This window comes from Gossypium raimondii, chromosome 9, assembly GCF_025698545.1.
Source record: "Gossypium raimondii isolate GPD5lz chromosome 9, ASM2569854v1, whole genome shotgun sequence".
NCBI lineage: Eukaryota > Viridiplantae > Streptophyta > Magnoliopsida > Malvales > Malvaceae > Gossypium > Gossypium raimondii.
Genome location: NC_068573.1, coordinates 2377296 through 2397937, shown reverse-complemented (window position 1 = coordinate 2397937; position 20642 = coordinate 2377296). Strand labels below are relative to the sequence as shown.

Sequence of the window (20642 nt, the reverse complement as noted above, 5' to 3'; positions counted from 1 at the left end):
ATAACAATTCTTACATATTACATGTTTTATTAGAATTTGATCTAATGTTACATTTATCTATTGAATGTTAAAGAATAACTAATAAATCAGTATAATGAGTACATGGTGTACCTGAATACCAGGCCTTGGGCCGATGATTATTAGTAGGCTTTGAGCCGGTAAGCATTTAGAAGGTACTATGTGTCAGTGATCATTTAGCAGCTACTATGTATCAGTGATATAGACCGTAGCGATGACTTGAGATCCTACATATATTGTGAATTCTTTGCAGCTTGTGTGTGTAGCATCGTGAGCAGGTTAAAGTTCTAAAGTTAACTCGAATGAGTGATACCCTTTCGATTACCTGAAATGACATATTATTAGAATGATGATTTGGTTTATGATCATTTATCATATGACATTTTGATGATATGAATTATCCAAGTATAAGTGTTTTCGAAAGTTGAAATAATAGTAAAATGAAATATGATTTTAATTATTGTACTGCGCAATACTCACCTGTTATGAGTTGTGATTGGCAGGAATTCTGTTAATAGCCTTGTGGCAGGAACTTCTTTTCATTAATCTATTTATTTGAATTATTAGGTTTAATTCGGTAAGCTTTATCGTTTAATCGACGAGCTTACTAAGCTATATGAAAGCTTACTCGAGTTATTATTATGTTTCCTTGTAGATATTGTTTTGTGGGAATAGGGAGATTGGATCAATCTAAATAAATCACACTATCGAGGATTTTGGTAGATTTTGAATTCGACTTGGCTTATATGGCATGTAATAGGAGCATTTGGTTATGTTATGTAATGTTTTATAAGTACATGTAATGTGTTTTGGTTGTGCATTCGATATTGTGGTATGGGTAGCCAAATGTGGTTTGTATGTGTAATTATAAAGTTTAATCCTAAATGGACAAGCATGAAAAGGTAAGTATGACATGAGTGAGGTATGCAATGATAGAATTGAGTGCAAGGTATTTTGAGTGTGGAATGATGCATAATTACTTATGTTGTATAACTTGGTGTGCTTACGATTTTGGTGAGTTTTACAACTCTTGATACATGTATGCATGATCCCAACTTAGACACAAATGGGTACAAATGTGGGAGTCAAATGGTAAGTTGTTAACTTATATGTATGCTAGACGTGGTCAAGTGTGAAAGCATGGAAGACTAACCAAGGTAATGAATTGTTAGATGATTGAGACGTAGTGTCATGTTTAAGGTATGGTATGGTGAGATTGAGATAGGTTAATTGGTGTATATGCTATCATTTGTGAATGGTAGTTAGGGTGGTGAAAGGATAAATTCTCACAATATGATTTTATGTATGATATATTAGTTAGGTCATAGGTTCTTGATTTGGCATGTTATGTTGAATTTTGAATGTGTTTTGTAGCTTGAAAACATATTTCTTGAGATGGTATGGATACTTATGCATTTGGATGAAAGATAGACTTATTTTGAGCCATTTTTAGGCACACACAGTCTGGGACAAGGGCTGTCACACGACCGTGTGTCACACACAGGTAGCCCACACGGACGTGTGCCCTAGGTGTGTTAGGTGCAGGGTTTACACAAGTAGTCACACGAGCAAAAACATGGGCGTGTGGCCCAAGCCAGTGAGTTACACAGGTGGACACGCGGGCACGTAGAGTAGTCGCATGGTTGTGTGGGATAGCCACACAACCATGTTTAGAGCCACACAGTTTGGGCTCTGTCACACGGCCTGGACATACGGCCATATGACCCTTGTAGTGAAAATTTTTATTTTTCCCTAAAAGTTCTAATTCATTTTGAATTGGTCCCTGATTGTTCCTAAATTATCTTTAAGGTCTCGTAGGCTCGATTTAAGGCCTGTAAGTGTATGTTTATTTCATTATGAGTTAAATATGTATTTGTTAAATTAACCTGATAATGGAATGTTATTATTATGAATGTTTCAGTTTGTATGGTAATACTCCATAAGTGACGGAAATAGGTTATGGGTGTTACAATACCTGAAATAATTTATCACAAAGCTTTTCCATAAAATTCCCTTACTATATAAAAATACCCTAAGAAACAGACTTTTAAGGATAACTCAACTCAATAAAACAAAATACTATACACCACCACCACAGCATTGTACGTATAATAACCTGATACGTCTCTATCCTTCGCCTAGTCTTGGCATAGTCCTTCATGGTGTAGTCTCACAATACTCAAACCTACAATAAAGGATTTATCAGGGATAAGTTCGTGAGAACTTAGTGAGAGAACACCATTTACCTTAGCTGGTACTTAGATAAAGTATATGATAGTTCATCATAGCAATCTTCTCAGTCTCAGTCACATGGTTTTGCTTCTAACGAATACTTTCCTTAAACTCAATCTTTCCTTTCTATAAACACTCCAATACCCAAGCCTTGATCTGTGCCCATTTCTGTATTTAATCGATGACTTCTATTCTTCATATATTTTCTTCACTCTTATTATTCATAAGTCTATGCAAATTATCTTTCAAACACCAATGCAACTAGAATGTCACTTCATACGTATACTTAGCTTAGAACTAATGTAAACAATCACAATTCATAGAAGAAAAGTTACACAATTGGCAGAAACTTTCTTTGGACATTCAGATACACATTTTCGTTCAAAACATCTTTCCACTATTATACCATTTCAACCCAGTATCTCTTCGGTCCATTAAATTCCATTCATGTCTTAACCATGTATAGTGATGAACATATGGTCGATTGATAATTTATAACACATAGATTTAACTATGCACACCGGAAAGCCATACTGAATGCACAAGAGTTCTTGGTGGTATATCTCCATGAGAAACTATATGTTTTTTTCAAGCATTTTGTTCAGTATTAGTAAAGTGGCATAATATAGGCATGAACCTCGAGAGTTTCATTAGATAATCGTGAAATGAATTCTACATTATTTGAAGGGTACTCTTGGTTATGGCATTGTGTTCTCTCCAAGTGCATTACTATCTCTAACTGCTTATTTTGATGTTGATGATCGACATTGCACATCTGTTTATTGTGTTTTTCTTGGTGTTGACATTGTTTCTTAGAGATCACAAAAACAACGGCTTGTATCTAGATCAACAGTTGATGCCAAGTATCGCAGCTTTGCTGACACTGTCTGAAATCATTTGGCTTCATGCTCTGTTGAAAAATTTTGACATTACTTTAGTTGATCCACCCAAAATTTGGTGTGAAAATTCAAATATTGTTGCCATGACAGTCAATCCAATTCTCTATTTGAAGACTAAACATGTTGATTTAGACCTTCATTTGTGAGGGGGAAGGTGTTTAACAATTAATTTCATGTTGGTTATGTTCTTGCTAAACATTGGCTAGCAAACATTCTTACCGAACCTCTCATTCAACAGTCTTTTCTTAAGTTAAGAAACAAGCTATGTGTTGTTTCTAGTAATGATGCTTTACACATGCTCTCTCAAAACGAGTCAGAAAACAGGTTGGATATTAACCAAAATGAGTGTTCATACTAGCCAAACATTCTATCAATGTCTATTAAATGAGCTGGAATTTATCACTTATGTTTGCATAACACGTTAGCCAGGTGGTTACAACAAATGGAACATTTGTTTAATTTGTTATGATAATTATCCTTTCCCATGTTCTATAAATGGGGTCATTTTCTCTCTACTGTAAGTAGGCCTATATGGAATATCAAAATGATTATTTTATCTTCTTATTAGTCTCTGGTTCTTTATAGCTCTTTAATAGAACTTGGCTTATAATTAGCGAGTCTCATTGAATTGAATACAATTGAAGTTAGAGGTAAGCATTCGATTGAATCGAGTGAAAAAAGTTTGAGTTAGTTGAGTTGACGAATCCTATTTTATCAATCAAACTCAATTTGAAAAATTTTCCAAAAGAGTCGAGTTATATGAAATTCGAATTAAGTTTAAAAAATAAATCAATTCAAAAATAATTATAAAAGTTTTATTTTTCAAAAATAATTATATATTTTTTTAATAATATAAGTAAAGGTTTTGCAAATTGATCTTTTAAGTAAGTGTTTTTTTCTTTTTTCAATAAGATCCTCTCTTATGTCATGTCCCTACTACCGTTGTAAAATATATAATAGTTGGAATTATCATAGATGTTCCAAAGATGAAAGGTGCACTAGACAAAGTCGTTTAAGCTTACAATTCATTGCCATGAGTACAAGTTGGAATTATTTGGTTTTTTTGGTTATTCGAGTTAACAAAATTTAATCCAATTTGAATTTGAAAATTCAAATAACTTAAAATTTGAATTTTATTTTTAAAAAATTTCGAGTCGTTAAAGTTTTGCTCACCCTTAATTGAAACACTCCAAATTTTAAACGGATGGTAAGAATTGGAGTAATTACACTTAAATTCAATTTTCATATACATTGTTTAAGTTTAAAATGCTATTGTTATTCAGTAATAATAGTTCTAAATTTTATGGCATAATTTTATATTTAAAATATAAATATATTTTATTTTATTGAAGAGAAATAATTTTAATACATTTTGACTTACTAAATAATTAATTAAATTAATTATATAAAACTTAACTAAATTAATTAATAATTATTTATACTTGGTCAATACACCAATCGTGATAATAAAGAGTATATGTTTAATGTTTGATAAGAAATAACTCAACAAATAAGAATACTAGAGTAATTTGTATAGGGTATTTATTTTTCTTATTAATAGTAAATGTATCGTGGAATGCTTTATTGAATTAACATATTATGCATGTTGATTTGATTTTAACGGTACGTTTGATTCATTGAAAAATGGTTCCCGAACATTTGCATAATTTTTGAAAATGTGTCTAAAAGTTGTCACAAAATAAATATTTCCATAACTTAAAAATATTTCTATAAATTTAAGTATTAATTATAAGGTAATAAACAATACTAATTCAAAACACATTTTCATAAAATATATTTATTGGTCAGCAAAAAGCTTTGAAATTTAAATTTACAAAGTCAATCCTTATTTCAAATTTTGGTAAATAAGTTGTAACATTTATAGAAATATGCATAGTAAAGTAGATATTGGTGAGAAAATTTCCTTTGCTATATATAAATTTGATAAACTGTAAATTATGAGTTGAAATTTTTTTTCATAAACTTTTAATTTTGTATGGTTTTCTTTTTTATGGTTGTTAATACAATATTTCAACAAGGAGAAGGAGATGATGGAATTAAAGAGGTTGGTTCACCTATGATAGGTGGAGAGTCGGAGCGGAGAAAATTCATGGAGTGGGAGAGGAGAGTAAAGTGGAGAGGATTGATGACTTAAGACGTATTTGGTTCATTGAATGTAACATTATGATCCGTAATATTACATTTCAAAATAAGATTACACTACAGTGTTTGGATTGTCAATATTTCGATCATTCCATAATCACATATCATGAAATAGTGTTAAGATGCCGTAATATAATGTGAAATCTCATTACGATCCATTTATTAGGTTATCTCACAATTATGATTGGTGTTGCAATCACTTTTAATGAATTGTTATAATTATAATTTATAACTTTATTTAAACATCGTATATTTACTTATTAATATACAATTTGTAATAAAAGTTAAAATTGTAAAAAAATTATAATAATTTTATGAAATTGATATTAAAAAATATTAAAGGAACTAAACTAGCTTAAAAAAATTATAATAAGTACAATTGAGTAAAACTGCTTTTGGGTAATCTTATATTTCGTCAACCAAACACATGAGTATTATATTCTAGCCAAATGAACCAAATAAGATAATCTCACATTCCACTCATAATCTTATATTCCCGTAATCTTATTATGGAACGTAATTTAAGATTCTACGAACCAAATGCGTCCTTAAGGTTTTGGGGTATTTATAGGACTGCCTTTTATTTGGTAGTGCCACACAGTCGGTAATACGAAGGGTAAGCCTACTCGTAAAGTTGACTAGGTGGATACAGATTAATTATTGCTAAATGTAGTACATTGTAATCCTGTTTACTAAAATAGTCGAACCAAATTGCGAATATTTTAGACAATTTTAATAGAATTGCATCATTTTATGATGCATGCCAACCAAATTATTTACTAATTTAATACCACGGAAGAATTAATTTAACAAGTACATGAACCCTTAACTTAATAGCAACGTATTTTTGACTTAACAATAATGTTTATATGTCAAATTTAATGTTGAAATACTATTTTATATAAATCATATATTTACATTTTACTTTGATTTAAATTTCACAACACCCTATATAAATATATTTATCCATTCGATTGTGCTTTGTGATATTGGGTCGATATTATTACATACAGGAGTGTCTTGGGCTCGTTTTTATATCAATGGTAGGAACAAACAACAGGCCGAGTTGGTTGTTGAGAGATTCTGCTGGACGATGGTTGGTTTGGGGATGCTTTGGTGTTTCAAGCGGAAGCTTGATCAGTGCTGGAGGGTCGATAGGGGGTATAGAAAGGTGGAACTGGAGAATGACAACGCTCTACTAGTCGAGACCATTCGCCGCGGCATTTCTGTGATCAGTGGTTTTGAACTGCGACAGCTGAAAGTACTTTGTAATCGGGACTGGTATCTCGTATTCAGGAGTGTAATAGCTGAGTTGACATAGAGGTGTTCAAACGGTCAATTTGGTTAATACTCAAACAAAATGCAAAAATCTTTAACTAGCAAGGAGGTCAATTTGCTTCGAGTAGATAGGCCAGGAACGGATGGCATGACTGCAGATGCGGCTGCTGGAAAGTTATTACTTAAACAAAACTCTAAAAATAAAATATAAGAAAAAAGTTGTGATAATTATAATTTACAATTATTAGTTTAAAAAATTTGTGACGTAAACAAAAATTGTGCTAATTCTTTTTATGTAAAATAGAGTTATTACTTGAATAGAATTTTAAACATATTAATTATCACTTAATTAATATTAGAGTTAATTATGTTATTTAATTATTTTTAGAATAATGATAATTTGCATTAATTATATAAAGTAAAACTGTATTAGATATTAAATAGGTTAAAAATGCTTTAATTATTGTTTGAAAGTTTTCTATTATAATATTTAATTGATAAATTAATATATTTGAATTATATTTAATAATTCAAATAAAAATTATTTTATGCTAATTATTGCAATTAAAATATAATATTTTTAAAAAAATTAATTAAATATTAAATATTTCCTTATAATAACAATTTTAAGTAACTTTAAAAAAAATAAATTTTTTCATGGTTTAGGAGAAATTATTTTATGGATCCTTCTCACCACATCATTTGAATTCGAAAGTTAAGGTTCAGGGTTTAGAGTTCGAATTTAGGTCTAAATTTGTAGTTCGGAGTTCAGAATTCAATGTTTAGTGTTCAGGGTAGAAAATTATCAAAATGATGTGTCAATAACATAGAAAAATTAGCTGAAATGTCATTGAATAATTGGAAAGGGACTAAGGATGATACGATAGGAAGGGTCTATGGTCCATAAAATAATTTCTCTATAGTTTAGGGATTACTTAATTTTTTGAAGAACTTTTATACTACATTTGATAGGAGTATTATTTTTTACATATGTTTTAATATATGTGTTGACACCATTTTTTTGATAAAACGGAGTCGACTTAAATTTTGAAAATGAAAATAGGAGTCGCCACCAATCCTTTTTGATAAGGTGTGATCGGATCACCTTGAAAAGTGGTTGTTTTTAATAAATGATTTGTTTTATTAAAACACCAATTTTGGTCCACGAAATTCAAAAAAACAGGTTCAGGAGTCGGTTGCGTACGAGAAAGGATTAGCAACTTCATAACGCCCAAAAATTAGTACCTAGTTGATTAGTTAATATATAAATGTCGAATATTGAAAACATTAAAGAATTTTAAAAATACGATCCTAAAAACTTTTGAACAATATGGGTCGGAATTTAAGATTCTCTTATTCCGAAAGAATATCATATCCAGCACCTTAGGATATGATACTTTAAACTCTCGAAACCAAGATCACCTTATGGCTTCCAAAACCCGTATTTTGAAATTTTAAAAGGATATCAAGCTATTTGGCTAAACGAGAAATCGAAACCCAACACATTAGGACACGTTTACTCGAATTTCCAAACGCAAAATATTGCCTTTATTATTTATTAGAAAAATCCTCATCTCGAGAAAAAGACATGTCATATCCAATACGTTAGGACACAACGTATCAATGCTCGATACAAGAATACATGCCAAAAAATTTATTTATTTAAAAAAAAATTAATTATCTTGGGTTTAGAAAAGAGATCATGCCCAGTAAGTTAGGACACGATCTTTTCTTAATTCCCAAAAGCATTTAAAAACTTGAATTTGAAAAGATTCATTTATTTAGATTTATTATAAAAATCGAAACCCAGAAATTAATGTACGATCTTCTTGAATTTCTAAATACGAAATGTTGTTTATTTTAAAACCATATTGAATAAAATTAACTTAACATAAAATGGTAGGAATAAGCATAGCGTTAGCATGTATAACAAAATGATAATGATGATACAAGCACAACTAATATAAGCAACAATTAAAAAGATGATATACATATAAAGAGTCAAGTATATATAAAATAATAGGTAAATAAAAGGAATTAAAACATCTCGTAATGATAATAACGAGTACATAAATAAATATCAAATAGAACGACAAGAACAATATGAATAATAATGGATAAAATATTTACGTATGTATATCAATATATTTAAGTTATAAATTATAAAAAATGCATGAATGTATACATGTATATAAAACAAACATACATATCTATGTATACATAAATTATAAAGCTTAAGAAAAATAAGTATGTATATATATATAAATAAAAACATTGCATGTATATATAAAATTATAAATCATAAAATATGTAGGGATGTATATACATATAAAAAAATCTCAAATACGTATAACTATGCAGGCATGTATAAAAATTATAAAGTAAAAACATAAAGAGGTATATATATGAGTAGAAATATATATGTAGAGATATATACATATGAATTTTAAAATAAGTATTTACATATATAAAAATATATTTTTTAAAATATAAGGAACATGTACAAGTATGTATATATATTCTTTGAAATTATAAAATATGAAAGACATTTATATGTATGTATATGTATAAGTTATAAAATATACGTGTACGTATATACATGTATTGTAGAAACGCATGTGTGTATGTGTACATATATGTATGTATATAAGGCATAAAGTATAAATAGTATATATGAGTATGTATACGCAAATAAATTAAAAAGTATGTACGTATAACCGAATGAATGTATGTATACAGCAGAAAAATTGAAATTAAGATAACATAAATAAATGCATAATAACAATGATGATAATAATAACGTAATGTAGTGGCAATAATAATGTTAAAAATAATTAATTAAATAATAAAATAACTAAAACATGGACTAAATTGAAATAAAAACAAAAAAAGTGCAGTTTCGAAATAAACAAAAGAGGAAGGACTGGTTTGAATGCGCGAATGACATAGAGGGGCTGGAAGGGTAATTTTCCCTTCTCCTCTAAAACGGCGTCGTTCAAATAAGGATCGAACTGAGATCGCGGAAAATTATGGGGTAAAAATTTAAAAAATGTAAAACTTGATTAAAAAGAGTTAATAAAGAGGAAGGACTAGGGTAGCAATTATACCCTAGTCACAAAACACGCGGATCCTCCTGGTAATGGGTCGGGTCACGCGCGGGTCGCGCAAAACGGCGCCGTTTTGGCGCTGAGGTCGTCAGCTGAAACTATGTCGTTTCGCTTCCTCTATTTAAACCCAATTTTTAATTTTTTTTTCATTTATTTCCCCATCACAGAAAAAAAACTACAAAAACCTCTGAAACCCTTCCCCTCTCCGGCCTGGGCTTCGACCAGTAGCCACCCGCGGCCGGCGCCGCCGTGCACGGTGGCCGGCAAGAGTAAAAAGGGTCCCTTTTTTAGACCCTAACCCTCTGAGCCCGGATCTAGTCTCAAAACAACCAAAAAGCAAGAAAAAGGGGGCGTTCACGTTCTCAACGATCCATTTTGGCACCGGAAAAGAAGTCTCCGACGACAGACGCGAATCGACTCCGGTAAGTTCTCTCCCTCTTCTCTCTTTTTATTCTTATTATTAGTATCTAAACATAAAAAAGAATATAAAAGATGGACAGAAAGAAAATGATGCAAATCTTAAAAAAAAAGCTTTAGAAACTTGTTCTTGTTTTCTTCTTTCTTCAATCTCATAAAAAAGGAACCCCCTTTTACAGTGTATTCGGTCTTTGCCGAAAGAAAAGGAAAAAAAACGAAGAAAAATATCCCCCCCCCCATATTACAGTGACGAAGCCCCCCTTTTGATAATGATCTCCCGCCTTTTTTATCCCTCCAAATGATACAATAAAAATGTTATTTTCTACTGCTTGGTCTCTGCTTTGCGTGTTCTTTCATCTTGCAGGGAGTCAGAGGGCAGGTATGGCAGCAGCGTACGGCGCACATGGGAGCAGCAAGGGATGCGGCGCCCTAGGGTTGGGGATTAGGCTTTTTTGCTGAAACGTTTTAGGTGATTGGGCCATTGGGCTAGCTGTTTTTGGGTTTAATTGAGTTTGTTGGGCTGGGGCAAATTTGGGCTTTGTACAATATGAGTCGGTAATGAATTAATTTAATTGGTAATACATGACTTAATTTTAGCCAGAAGTAGAAATAATATCCGCTTATTTTGAAGATGTTTTATTTTTTACAAGAGTTATTACTCATCTTCCTAATTTCTAATTGTTCTTTATTTTGATGTAACTATTGTAAAACATTTGTAATAAGCGTATTATTACACTAGTAATCAAATGAGACATTAAAGATTTACGTAATCATTTCATGGTTTACCCATTAATTTCTTAAGGTTGTAACTAGTAAGAAATTAAGTAACTTTTCATGGTTTAAGATTTTGTTATTTTTTAAAAGGCCTTTAAGGTTTTAAGTAACTCTTAAGAAATTAAATAATTTTCTTAAAGACCCTTTAAAGTTTACTTAGTTTCTTAAAACCCTTTTACCATCTAAGAAATTATGTAATTTTCTCATAATTTAGGAATTAATTAATTTATTAAATACTCATTAAAGTTTAAAGTACCCATCAATAGTTCCCATTTTTTTCTTATTTCTTTCTTTTTAAAAAATATTTATATTATGTATATATACAAGAAAAAAGATAACTAAGAGACAGAGAAATCCACAGTTGAGTTATTACTTGAACTGAAAAAGCCCTAATGCTGATACTAAAGCATCTACCTTCTGCAAATCTGCTGCAATGGCTCTTGGTCTCGGAGTTATTTGGCTCGAGCAAAATCCGCAATCAACTTCACAACATTCCGAGGCTTATCGACATGACAAAGGTGACCGCAATCCGGCAATCGTTGCATGCTTGCATTCGGAAGCTCGAAACGCAGTCTCTTTAAACATGTCAAGAAATAAATCACCAAGTTAATAGGGAAAACAACAAGATCATCAAGAATAACCATGAAATAATTTGTGTTCAACAAGTAGCTCTGTAGACTCTTCATTTCCCCTAAGGTATTCGTATCCGCCTAGCACATACTCAAATACCGATTGGTATGAGGTATGATTCTTTGGATACATGAAAACTTAAAAAGGAAACTGAGTATATCCTTAACGGGTACATACTCATCCCGATAGTCACTCATGAGTTAGGGTAACATGGTTATTCTCCGACTATTATGCGCTGTCCTAAAGTATGATTTCATATGGAAAATGCCGAAAACTCACCATCGCCAGTTGGTTGCTAACTATCTTATCATTCTCGCCGCAGATGATCAGTGTTTTCTGTTTCACCTACAGAAGCGGAATTCAGACAGAACATTACAACAAAGCATCGTACTTCCTAACATAAATTTTTCTTTGACTTCAGACAACTTAATATTATGTCAAGATGTATCAAACCACTCGTCCTTCAAAATAGCTGGACCAATCAAGAAAAATAACCTACCATTTGGCCTCATGTGCAACATATACGAGAAAATAATACTTTTCAAAAGAAGCATTCTTTAGCGGTTCTTTTTGTGCATTCTATAAACAGTACACGTACAAAAGACTCAAAGCCTTAGAATACTCGTCCCCCCATAGTCCTCATTAACTTATTACAGGTCCATACGTCCCATGTATTACGAGAACAAGATGTTAGAAACTACGTGCAAGGGCCTATAAGGACCGATGTTTACATTTTAAGCCAACATATGAACCTTGAAATTTTCATCACCGTACCTGCTTTATTTTGGACACTACATTGTACCCTCCACTAACCATAAAATTAACAGTCGCGTCTTTCCACCAAGGCATGTGGCAATGTAACCGACCAACCTATGTTGTCATCCAAAACCAAAAACGATTTTAGCTTTTATACATAGAGACTTGTTGCAGGAGAACAAAAAACAAGAAGAGCGTTAAAATTTAAATCTTGGTGTTCAAATAGTAGCCGGAAATGGAAGGAATAAAGGAAGTCTGATCTTAAAACTTACATTTGTCCAGTCTAAGCTCTTGGATAATGGAATGCCATCAAAAGCTAATAGATTAGCATAAAGGCGTAAAGGGAATGTTTTTAGTAATGAAACCTAATCCATAAGAAATATGAGAATATTAGTATTAAGCTCTTTGATAGAATATATGAACAAGGTAAACAGAAATATCGGATTATGTAACGGAAATGAAACATCACCCCAGCATAAGCTACTACTTTCGGTAACTTTGCAAGGTTTCCCGTGCCTTCTGCATAAACACTCGGATTGATCAAAACCAACTTTTCAACCTGAGAAATATGGGAAGTATTGTTTTTAGTGCGAAAACAGGAAGGCCGAGTACACAGACTCATAAAAGCAAAACGGACAATACTTCAGTAAGCTATTCTACAGCATATGCAGAGCTAGAATGCCTCTGCAACTGCTACTTATTTGGGCAGGCTAGCTTAATCAGTTGTTCATTGACAATTGATCCATTTTGGACCCTCAATCTATCGTTCCAGCTAAAGATGGATATTCCATGTGCCAGGACAATTTCAAGTTCAAATACTCCAATTCAGAGCCACAACAATAAATAACGAAAAAGATCAGATGACTGAATGAGAACTACTACACATTTGCACCTGATACCAAGATCTTTGACATGGATATTTCTTAGAATTTCTTTTTAATGGAAACTATTTGACATTTGCCAGCGATTCTATGTTACTCGGACTTGGAGGTACTGTCGAGTACGGATATGTGTTTGACATGAGTTTGTTCAATTTTTACAGCAGCCACCATGCAAAACCAGCCATGACAATGAGGTAAATCATAGAGGAGAGACTTACAGCTTCGGGATAATTTACTGCAAAATCGATTGCAACAGCAGCACCGAGACTTGGTCCGACTAAAACCATTGGCCTTTTGATGTACGACTTCCAAAGCTAGAATAATAAAAAATAATATAAATTCAAGGACTGATCACCCACACATCTTGAGCCCAAACACAGATGCAATGTTTACGAATACATGGCAAGAGACAACAACCGAAGAAGCATTTAAAAAAGAATTCGATGAATATACCTGATAAAAGTGGTAACGCTTTGATGCTACATTACAAGGTGGAAGCCTTCCTGGTAAGGGGGGAAAAATATAAACACAAATCGTCATCAAAGCACACAGTAAGAAAATAGACATAAAGACAAATCCGGTGGAAATAGTTAGACGATGGGAAGATGAACCTAAATCAGAGAAACCCCAGCCGAGAATATCGAGAGCCCATGCTTCCAAACCGGATTCTTCCAGCAACGGATAAGCACGCCTCCATTCTAAACAAGAACTAAAGGACAGCAACATAATGAAACAAGTTCAGTACGAGGCAGGAAAAACTTATAATTATTGCAAATCAAAATACTACTAACCTATCAAAGCAATGGAGAAGTGCAACCGGATTGGCATCGGTTTGTGCTAGTGGTTGTACACAACTACTCATTATATAACTTTCAGAACATCCAATCTGCAATTGTAAGAACAACATTGACATTAGTTCATAAGTACTGGTATCCGACATAGGTGTGGTTTTTTACCATATCTGTGTCGAGTACATACTTGTATCTGACCCAAGTACGAGTAACATAGTACTAGACAAACTGTTCTTTTATCCCAAATACTGAATCAATTAAACAAAAAAATCTAAAAATTCTCCAATCACATACACCAGCAAACTCATAGAAACAAACAAACAAGTGGAAGAAGACAACAATATAGGCAGTTAAATGAAGGGAGAAAAAAAAAAACCTGAACTGGGAGTCTTTTTATTCTCCTAGCTAAATTTCTTGCAAAAGGGTCTTTGATTTTTTCAATCTCTTTGGGAAGAAATGGAGGGAACCCATTGTCGCCACCACCGTCACCGACCACCTTAAATCCACCATTGAATCTTTCACATTTCTTTGTTACTGTGATTCCTGTTAATGTTGGTGGTGGAAGTGAACCCAGTCTCAGAGCCGCCATTACCGTACCTTTTTGCTTCTTCCACAAATCCCTTAAGGCAAACTCTAAACAAAATCAAATACTAACCCGAAGCTTAAAAAAAAAAATGAAACTTTCAGAGTTCTCTCTTTTTGAGATTTGAGGAAGTAGAAAGCTGAGAATGGAATTCTTTTTGTTGCGTAGTACAGTGCTTGTTTGGCATTTGTTGCTTACTTTAATACAATGATGAAACTTGGCTTCTAACACATTGTCCAAGAGACCAAAAATTCAGATGCTTGTCAGTCAGGCTAGACTACCAGCAGTTCCGTATGAACACCATATTTAATATGTTTGATAATAGGGAAATTTGTTAAGAAATGGTAAAAATTGATGTTACTATTTTTCTAATTTTAATTGGTATAATAATAAATTTAGTTCTCAAAATTTAGATATTCTATCAATGTGGTCTCGATTTAACAAATAATGTTTGCAGCATTTGTATAGATGTGTAAATGATGTGGCTAAATTTATTGGACTTTTAAAATCAAAACCAAATTGACAAAACATAGAAATGGCTAAATTTGTTGTTATACCAATCAAAATTATGTACAATTGACAAAAGGCATTAATATTGTGATTAATTATCCTTATTTGCTCACTTTCAAAGTTGATAGGGATTAAATTGCTCTAATTCTTTTAGAAAGATCAATTTACTCAATTTTAAAATTGAGAGGACTGGAGAGACCTTTTACCAAATTTTATTTAGTCATCAACATTTTTAAAATTTGATTTTTTGGCATAATAAAACAATGTTTACCCATTTTATTTTAATTTGATCCTAATTATATAAAAATTAATAATAACTCTTAAGGTTTACATATTTTATCAATTTGATTCCTATTCTAAAAAATTCCAAAAAAATTGATAACAACTCTAAAATTTTATAAAATGCATAAACATTTAATTTTTAATATTATCAATTATAAAATATTAATTATTATTTAATCTCCTATAAATTTTGGTTTTTTTTCTCTCATGCACATTACAGATACTCTTCACAAATTAGAAATGGTTTAACAATTTAGAAAATTCAATTTCCAACAATGGTTGCCTTCGTCATTGGTACAGCCAAACCCAAAATAACTCAAAATTTTACTCTTAACTTCTTTTCAATCTCATCATTCCAAATTTTTTAGTGTTCTTTTCACCAAAATCTCCCAACAGAGTGTAGATCTTGGATTGTTTATCTTTTGTCAAATAGTTGCAATAGTAATTTTGTAAAATTAGTCATACGGTGAACCAAACATACTTGTTATACTCTTATTCGCGATAAGACATGTGGCAAGCTTAAAAGACGCTTGAACAATAAGCCTGCTATCAATAAGCTGAGAGGTCACCTGTGAACTCACCCTTCCGGGAGTTCGGACAATGGATGGCCTGATCTTAAATATGGAGTAGTTTGGTCACCAAACATCATGTGGGCTCAACTACTTTATTCCATTGGAGTAAAAATGAATGACAAGATCTGTCTTAACACAGACATCCTTATCCCATCGAGGACATCCCTCCAACAAGCTTCGTAATGATGGTTAGATGGCAAGTCCAACACGTTAACACTATATTGTACGAGACCTCTGCCTATAAATAACCCAAAGAAAGTTGAAGATTGTTGGATCTGGTGCCCTAAATATAGTATATTCGTTTGTACACTTATAATTTTTTCAAACAGACTAGTTAGTAAAATTATTCATGAATTACATTAATACCTTTTGTATGTTGTCCTTGTTGGATCTGGGACCCTAAGTGTAGTATATTCATTTGTACACTTATAATTTTTTCGAACAGATTGGTTAATAAAATTATTCATGGATAACATTAATATACTTTGTATAATGTCCTCATGTGATTTTTGTAAGTAAAGCAAAATAGAAGCAAATATTAGCTCACTGTTTATCTAATGTTTAACTAATACTAAGCGGTATTACATCGTTAGATCGTAATATGAAAATACAACTTATATTAGTAGACGAACCTAAACATGTCCTTAGTTTAATCGAAAATGAGAAAACCAATTGAAAGACTAATATATCGTCTATCAAGTCCAATTGGGGAGATACTTTATTTTGGGCATCGGAGTGGATGACCCCCAGAAAATAGAGAAATATATGTGACTAACTGGATTGATAGTAAATCAGATTGAAAAGTAAACGTGGCCATGAGTCGTTTATCTTTGTGATAAATGACTTGATTACTATTTGATAATAATTGACTTTTCATGAAAGAAGATGTAATGATTACCATGAGATAAAACAAGATCATATTGGGAGAAATGCTTTATCCCAAAGAGATTAAAGATATCCTATGAGGGTAACACACTGATGACAAGATCATTGGATGAGCATTGAGTAAGTAGCTTTCGTAATGGTATGTAATAACGGAGAGCTCAGTCATGATACTATAATGGAATGATTTTGTGACTAAATAAGTTTATAATTAATAAGCAAAAAGTTAAAACTTAATTATTGTAACACCTCTACCCCATATCTGAAGTCAGAACAGGGTTACGGAGCATTACCAGACTTATAGCTCAATCAATCAAACATTTCATATACATTTCTCATTCAAATAAAAAACAATTCATAATCAATCATATTGTCCCTAATACGAGCCCCCGAGGCCCCAAATAGACATTAAAAATGGTTCGAGACTAAACTGAGTACTCAAGAAATTTTTAGAAAAACATTAAAAATTTTCAAAGTGCAGGGGACACACGCCCGTGTGGCCAGACCGTGTGTCTCACACGGCTAAGAGACACACCCTTGTCTCAGGCCGTGTGGGTATTCGAAATGGGTCATACGCCCGTGCCCTTGCCCGTGTAACTCACTGACTTGGGTCACATGGCCCGACTACACGCTGGTGTGCCAAGCCGTGTACCATTTGAAATAGCCTCACACACCCGTGTGTCAAGCTGTGTGCTAAGCCGTGTGAAGCTACTGACTTGATTTCTATAGGGGTATCAGGGGACACACGGCTGAGAGACACGCCCGTGTGGACAAAAATAGGTCATTTTCTAAGCCATATTTCTCACCCAAATTGGTACCAACCTAAGCTCAAAAATTTACATACAACCATGTCATAAATAGGCATTCAAAACCAACCAATATCAAGTTTATAACATGTTATGACCATACATATAACATGATGTCTATAAACACCTCAATTGACCACTTATAATCATGCAACTGTGAATCTCAACATACCTAAATGGTCAAATACACATATGCATCATTGTGCCTAAAACTTAACATGTATATCACTTATCAATCCAAACCATTAGGTACCCAAAATACCAATTCCCAACCAAGGCATTCACATGGCAACCATACATCACATACTATAAGGCTATTTACATAACCAAATTATACCAAATTCAAGCCAAATTAAATGGCTAAAACGCAATAAAATATATGGGCTACCATTAGCCAAAATGACCTATACATGCCATTTAACCTAAAATATAAAGTCAAAAGTACCAAAATGACGTTTGATAGTGTAATGTGGTCTCCGATAACTTCCAATCCGAACGAGCTTCCGAATCACTATAAAACACGAGAAAATAAACAGAGTAAGCAATTAAGCTTAGTAAGTTTGTATAATACAGAATTAAACTTACCATTTAACCACAAATTTATGTAAGTAACTCAAAGCATAACATAATTCAATTTGGCCAAAGCCTATCACATAACCATTAACCAAGTTAGCCATATATTCATATAAAACCGAGAATCATGTATGAATTCAGCAATTATTAAATTCCATGTACATGTACCATCTATACCGTGTATCCGTATATCATATATAAACCATTTCCATGTAAATACCTGTACTAGTTCGTATTGAACTTGAGTAATCTAGTAATAATACTACACCCGTTGAATCACTTAGAATATCGTTAGATACGCGAGTAGTACATGCGAGATGTACTAAACTATAAATCTGTAAATTCTTGTACATGTATGCTCATACGAGCGATAAACATAAGCTCCTTCGAGCTGAATATTGGTAAGCTCATATGAGCTGTGAAACGGTAAGCTCTCACGAGCTGAAATCGGTAAGCTCATATGAACTGTGGTGTGTCTGCAACACATGCAGGACCACAACCAAATTGGTAACCCTAATGACATGTCATTTGTATCATACTAATTCTTAAGGTTCAAACGAGGCTTGGTATTTTTCGTATGTCATCGGTTATGCGCTCGATAATTATACATAATAATTAAACCATTCGCATACATATATTTCAATTAAAGCATATAAATACACAATTTAATTATGCGAACTTACCTCAAACTCATACGAAGTTAAAATGATTGGTTAGTCCACTACTTTATCTTTTCCCCGATTTAATTTCGGATATTGCTTTTATTGATCTATATAATCAAATTTAACCAATTTAAACCTCACTCTATTTAATTCAATCCAAAATTCATGTTTTGGAAAAATTACTATTTTGCCCTCATACTTTTGACCTTTTTACAATTCAGTCCCTAGGCTCGTAAAATGAAATTCATGCAATTTCATCCATACTCAAGCCAAGCCGATTTCTATACATGCATATAGCAGCCCAAATATTTCACAATTTCACACATTTACCACACAAATTTCATATTTCACAAATTAACCCCGAATTGACAATTTCAACAAAACTCACTTAACAAAAGTTGTTTATTAAACAACAAAAATTCATTTTCTTCCATTAAACTTCAAAAAATTATCATATTCATCAATGTAAAATCTCAAAATATTCAATAGTTTTGCAAATTAGTCCTCTAGTTAGCTAGGTTAAGCTACAACTATTCCAAAAACATAAAAATTAATAAAAACGAGACAAGATAACACTTACATGCAAGGGACTTTCTTTGCAAAATTTTCAAGTTTTTCCAAAGCTCTTCTTTGTTGAAAAAATCAGCTCATGCATGAATGAAAAAGATGACTCATTTTTGTTTTATTTAATTTTAACCTTTAATTACCTATTTACCAAATTACCCTTACTTAATTGCCAGGCCATGCACATCCACTATCACCTTTAATGTTCTAATTACCATATAAAGACCTCCAATTTAATGTTTTATAGCTATTTAACACCTTTAGCTAATAGAACACCACTTTTGTAGTTTATGCGATTTAGTCCTTTTTCACAAATTGAGCATACAAACGGTAAAATTTCTTAACAAAATTTTTATACTATCATATTATCAAGCTGTAGATATTAAAATAATATTAAAATATTTTTTTGACTTTAGATTTATGGTCCCAAAACCACTGTTTTGATTTAACTGAAAACGAACTGTTACAATTATAAATTATTTGAGCCCTAATTACATATGTCCAATCGGTCCTTTCGGTAGCTTGTTGAAACCAAAAAATAATTGCATGTAGAATGAAATGAACAAAAATGGATAGAAATGATAAAGTAGATAAATGAATCACATTCCCAAATTTTCAAAACTTGCTATAAATATATATCACAAACCGGGTCAATTTTTAAATTTTTATTTTCCATTGTGCAAGAAAACCATTTACGAATCGAATTTTTTCCAACACGTAAAGCCCTTAAATTTTGCGCACCCTGATGTATGTGGCCCCATGAACGTCAGTGTAAGAGGTGGTTACGATTGTTATGTAACCTTTATAAATGATTATTCTAGATTTGGTTATGTGTACCTAATGCATTAAAAATGTGAAACCTTTGAGAAATTCAAAGAGTTTCGTATGAAAGTAGAGAAACAATTAGGTTTACCCATAAAGACACTTTGGTCTGATCGAGGTAATGAATACTTATTGGATGAGTTCATAAGGTATCTAGTAGAGAATAAGATATTATCCAACCTATTCACGTCAGAACTCCATAATAGAATGGTGTGGCAGAGAGAAGGAATCAAACTTTATTAGACATAGTGCCCTTAGTGTAGTATATTCATTTTGTACACTTGCAATTTTCAAACAAATTGGTTTAATAATATCCATTAATTACATTAATACCCTTTTTATATTGTCCTAAATGGTTTTTTCATACAAAGAAAAATGAAAATAAATATTGGCTCACTGGTTATCTAACATTTAACTAATACTAATCAGTATTAAATGGT

The 20642-nt window shown here is 32.1% G+C and overlaps 1 protein-coding gene and 1 long non-coding RNA gene across 3 annotated transcripts; one reads left to right on the top strand and one right to left on the bottom strand.

Annotated features, from left to right (window-relative positions):
- The first annotated feature begins 9824 nt into the window (after window positions 1-9824).
- On the top strand, window positions 9825-10887 carry LOC105798121 (uncharacterized). Its single transcript, XR_001134928.2, has 2 exons — window positions 9825-10119; window positions 10479-10887. It is a non-coding gene; the product is annotated as an uncharacterized LOC105798121 (long non-coding RNA).
- A 241-nt stretch (window positions 10888-11128) lies between these two features.
- Window positions 11129-14813, bottom strand: LOC105798120 (uncharacterized). 2 transcript variants are annotated; one of them, XM_052621111.1, is made up of 11 exons: window positions 14728-14796; window positions 14323-14566; window positions 13947-14041; window positions 13767-13864; window positions 13609-13658; window positions 13374-13469; window positions 12744-12833; window positions 12547-12639; window positions 12293-12388; window positions 11798-11863; window positions 11129-11463 (listed from the first exon to the last, which is right to left on the bottom strand). In XM_052621111.1, the coding sequence occupies exons 2-11, from the start codon at window positions 14533-14535 to the stop codon at window positions 11341-11343; spliced, it is 1020 nt and encodes a 339-aa protein (XP_052477071.1). In that variant the 5' UTR covers window positions 14536-14566; window positions 14728-14796; the 3' UTR covers window positions 11129-11340. The 2 variants fall into 2 exon arrangements, with proteins under 2 accessions (XP_052477071.1, XP_012483493.1); XM_012628039.2 differs by having other exon boundaries at window positions 14323-14813.
- Between the last annotated feature and the right edge of the window lie 5829 nt (window positions 14814-20642).

Coding starts and splice junctions, on each gene's coding strand:
- LOC105798120 (XM_012628039.2), bottom strand. CDS start 14,535: ATGGCGGCTCTGAGACTGGGTTCACTTCCACCACCAACATTAACAGGA. Junction 13,865..13,946: donor CTTCTCCATTGCTTTGATAG/GTTAGTAGTATT, acceptor GCTGTCCTTTAG/TTCTTGTTTAGAATGGAGGC. Junction 13,659..13,766: donor CTGGGGTTTCTCTGATTTAG/GTTCATCTTCCC, acceptor CCCCCTTACCAG/GAAGGCTTCCACCTTGTAAT.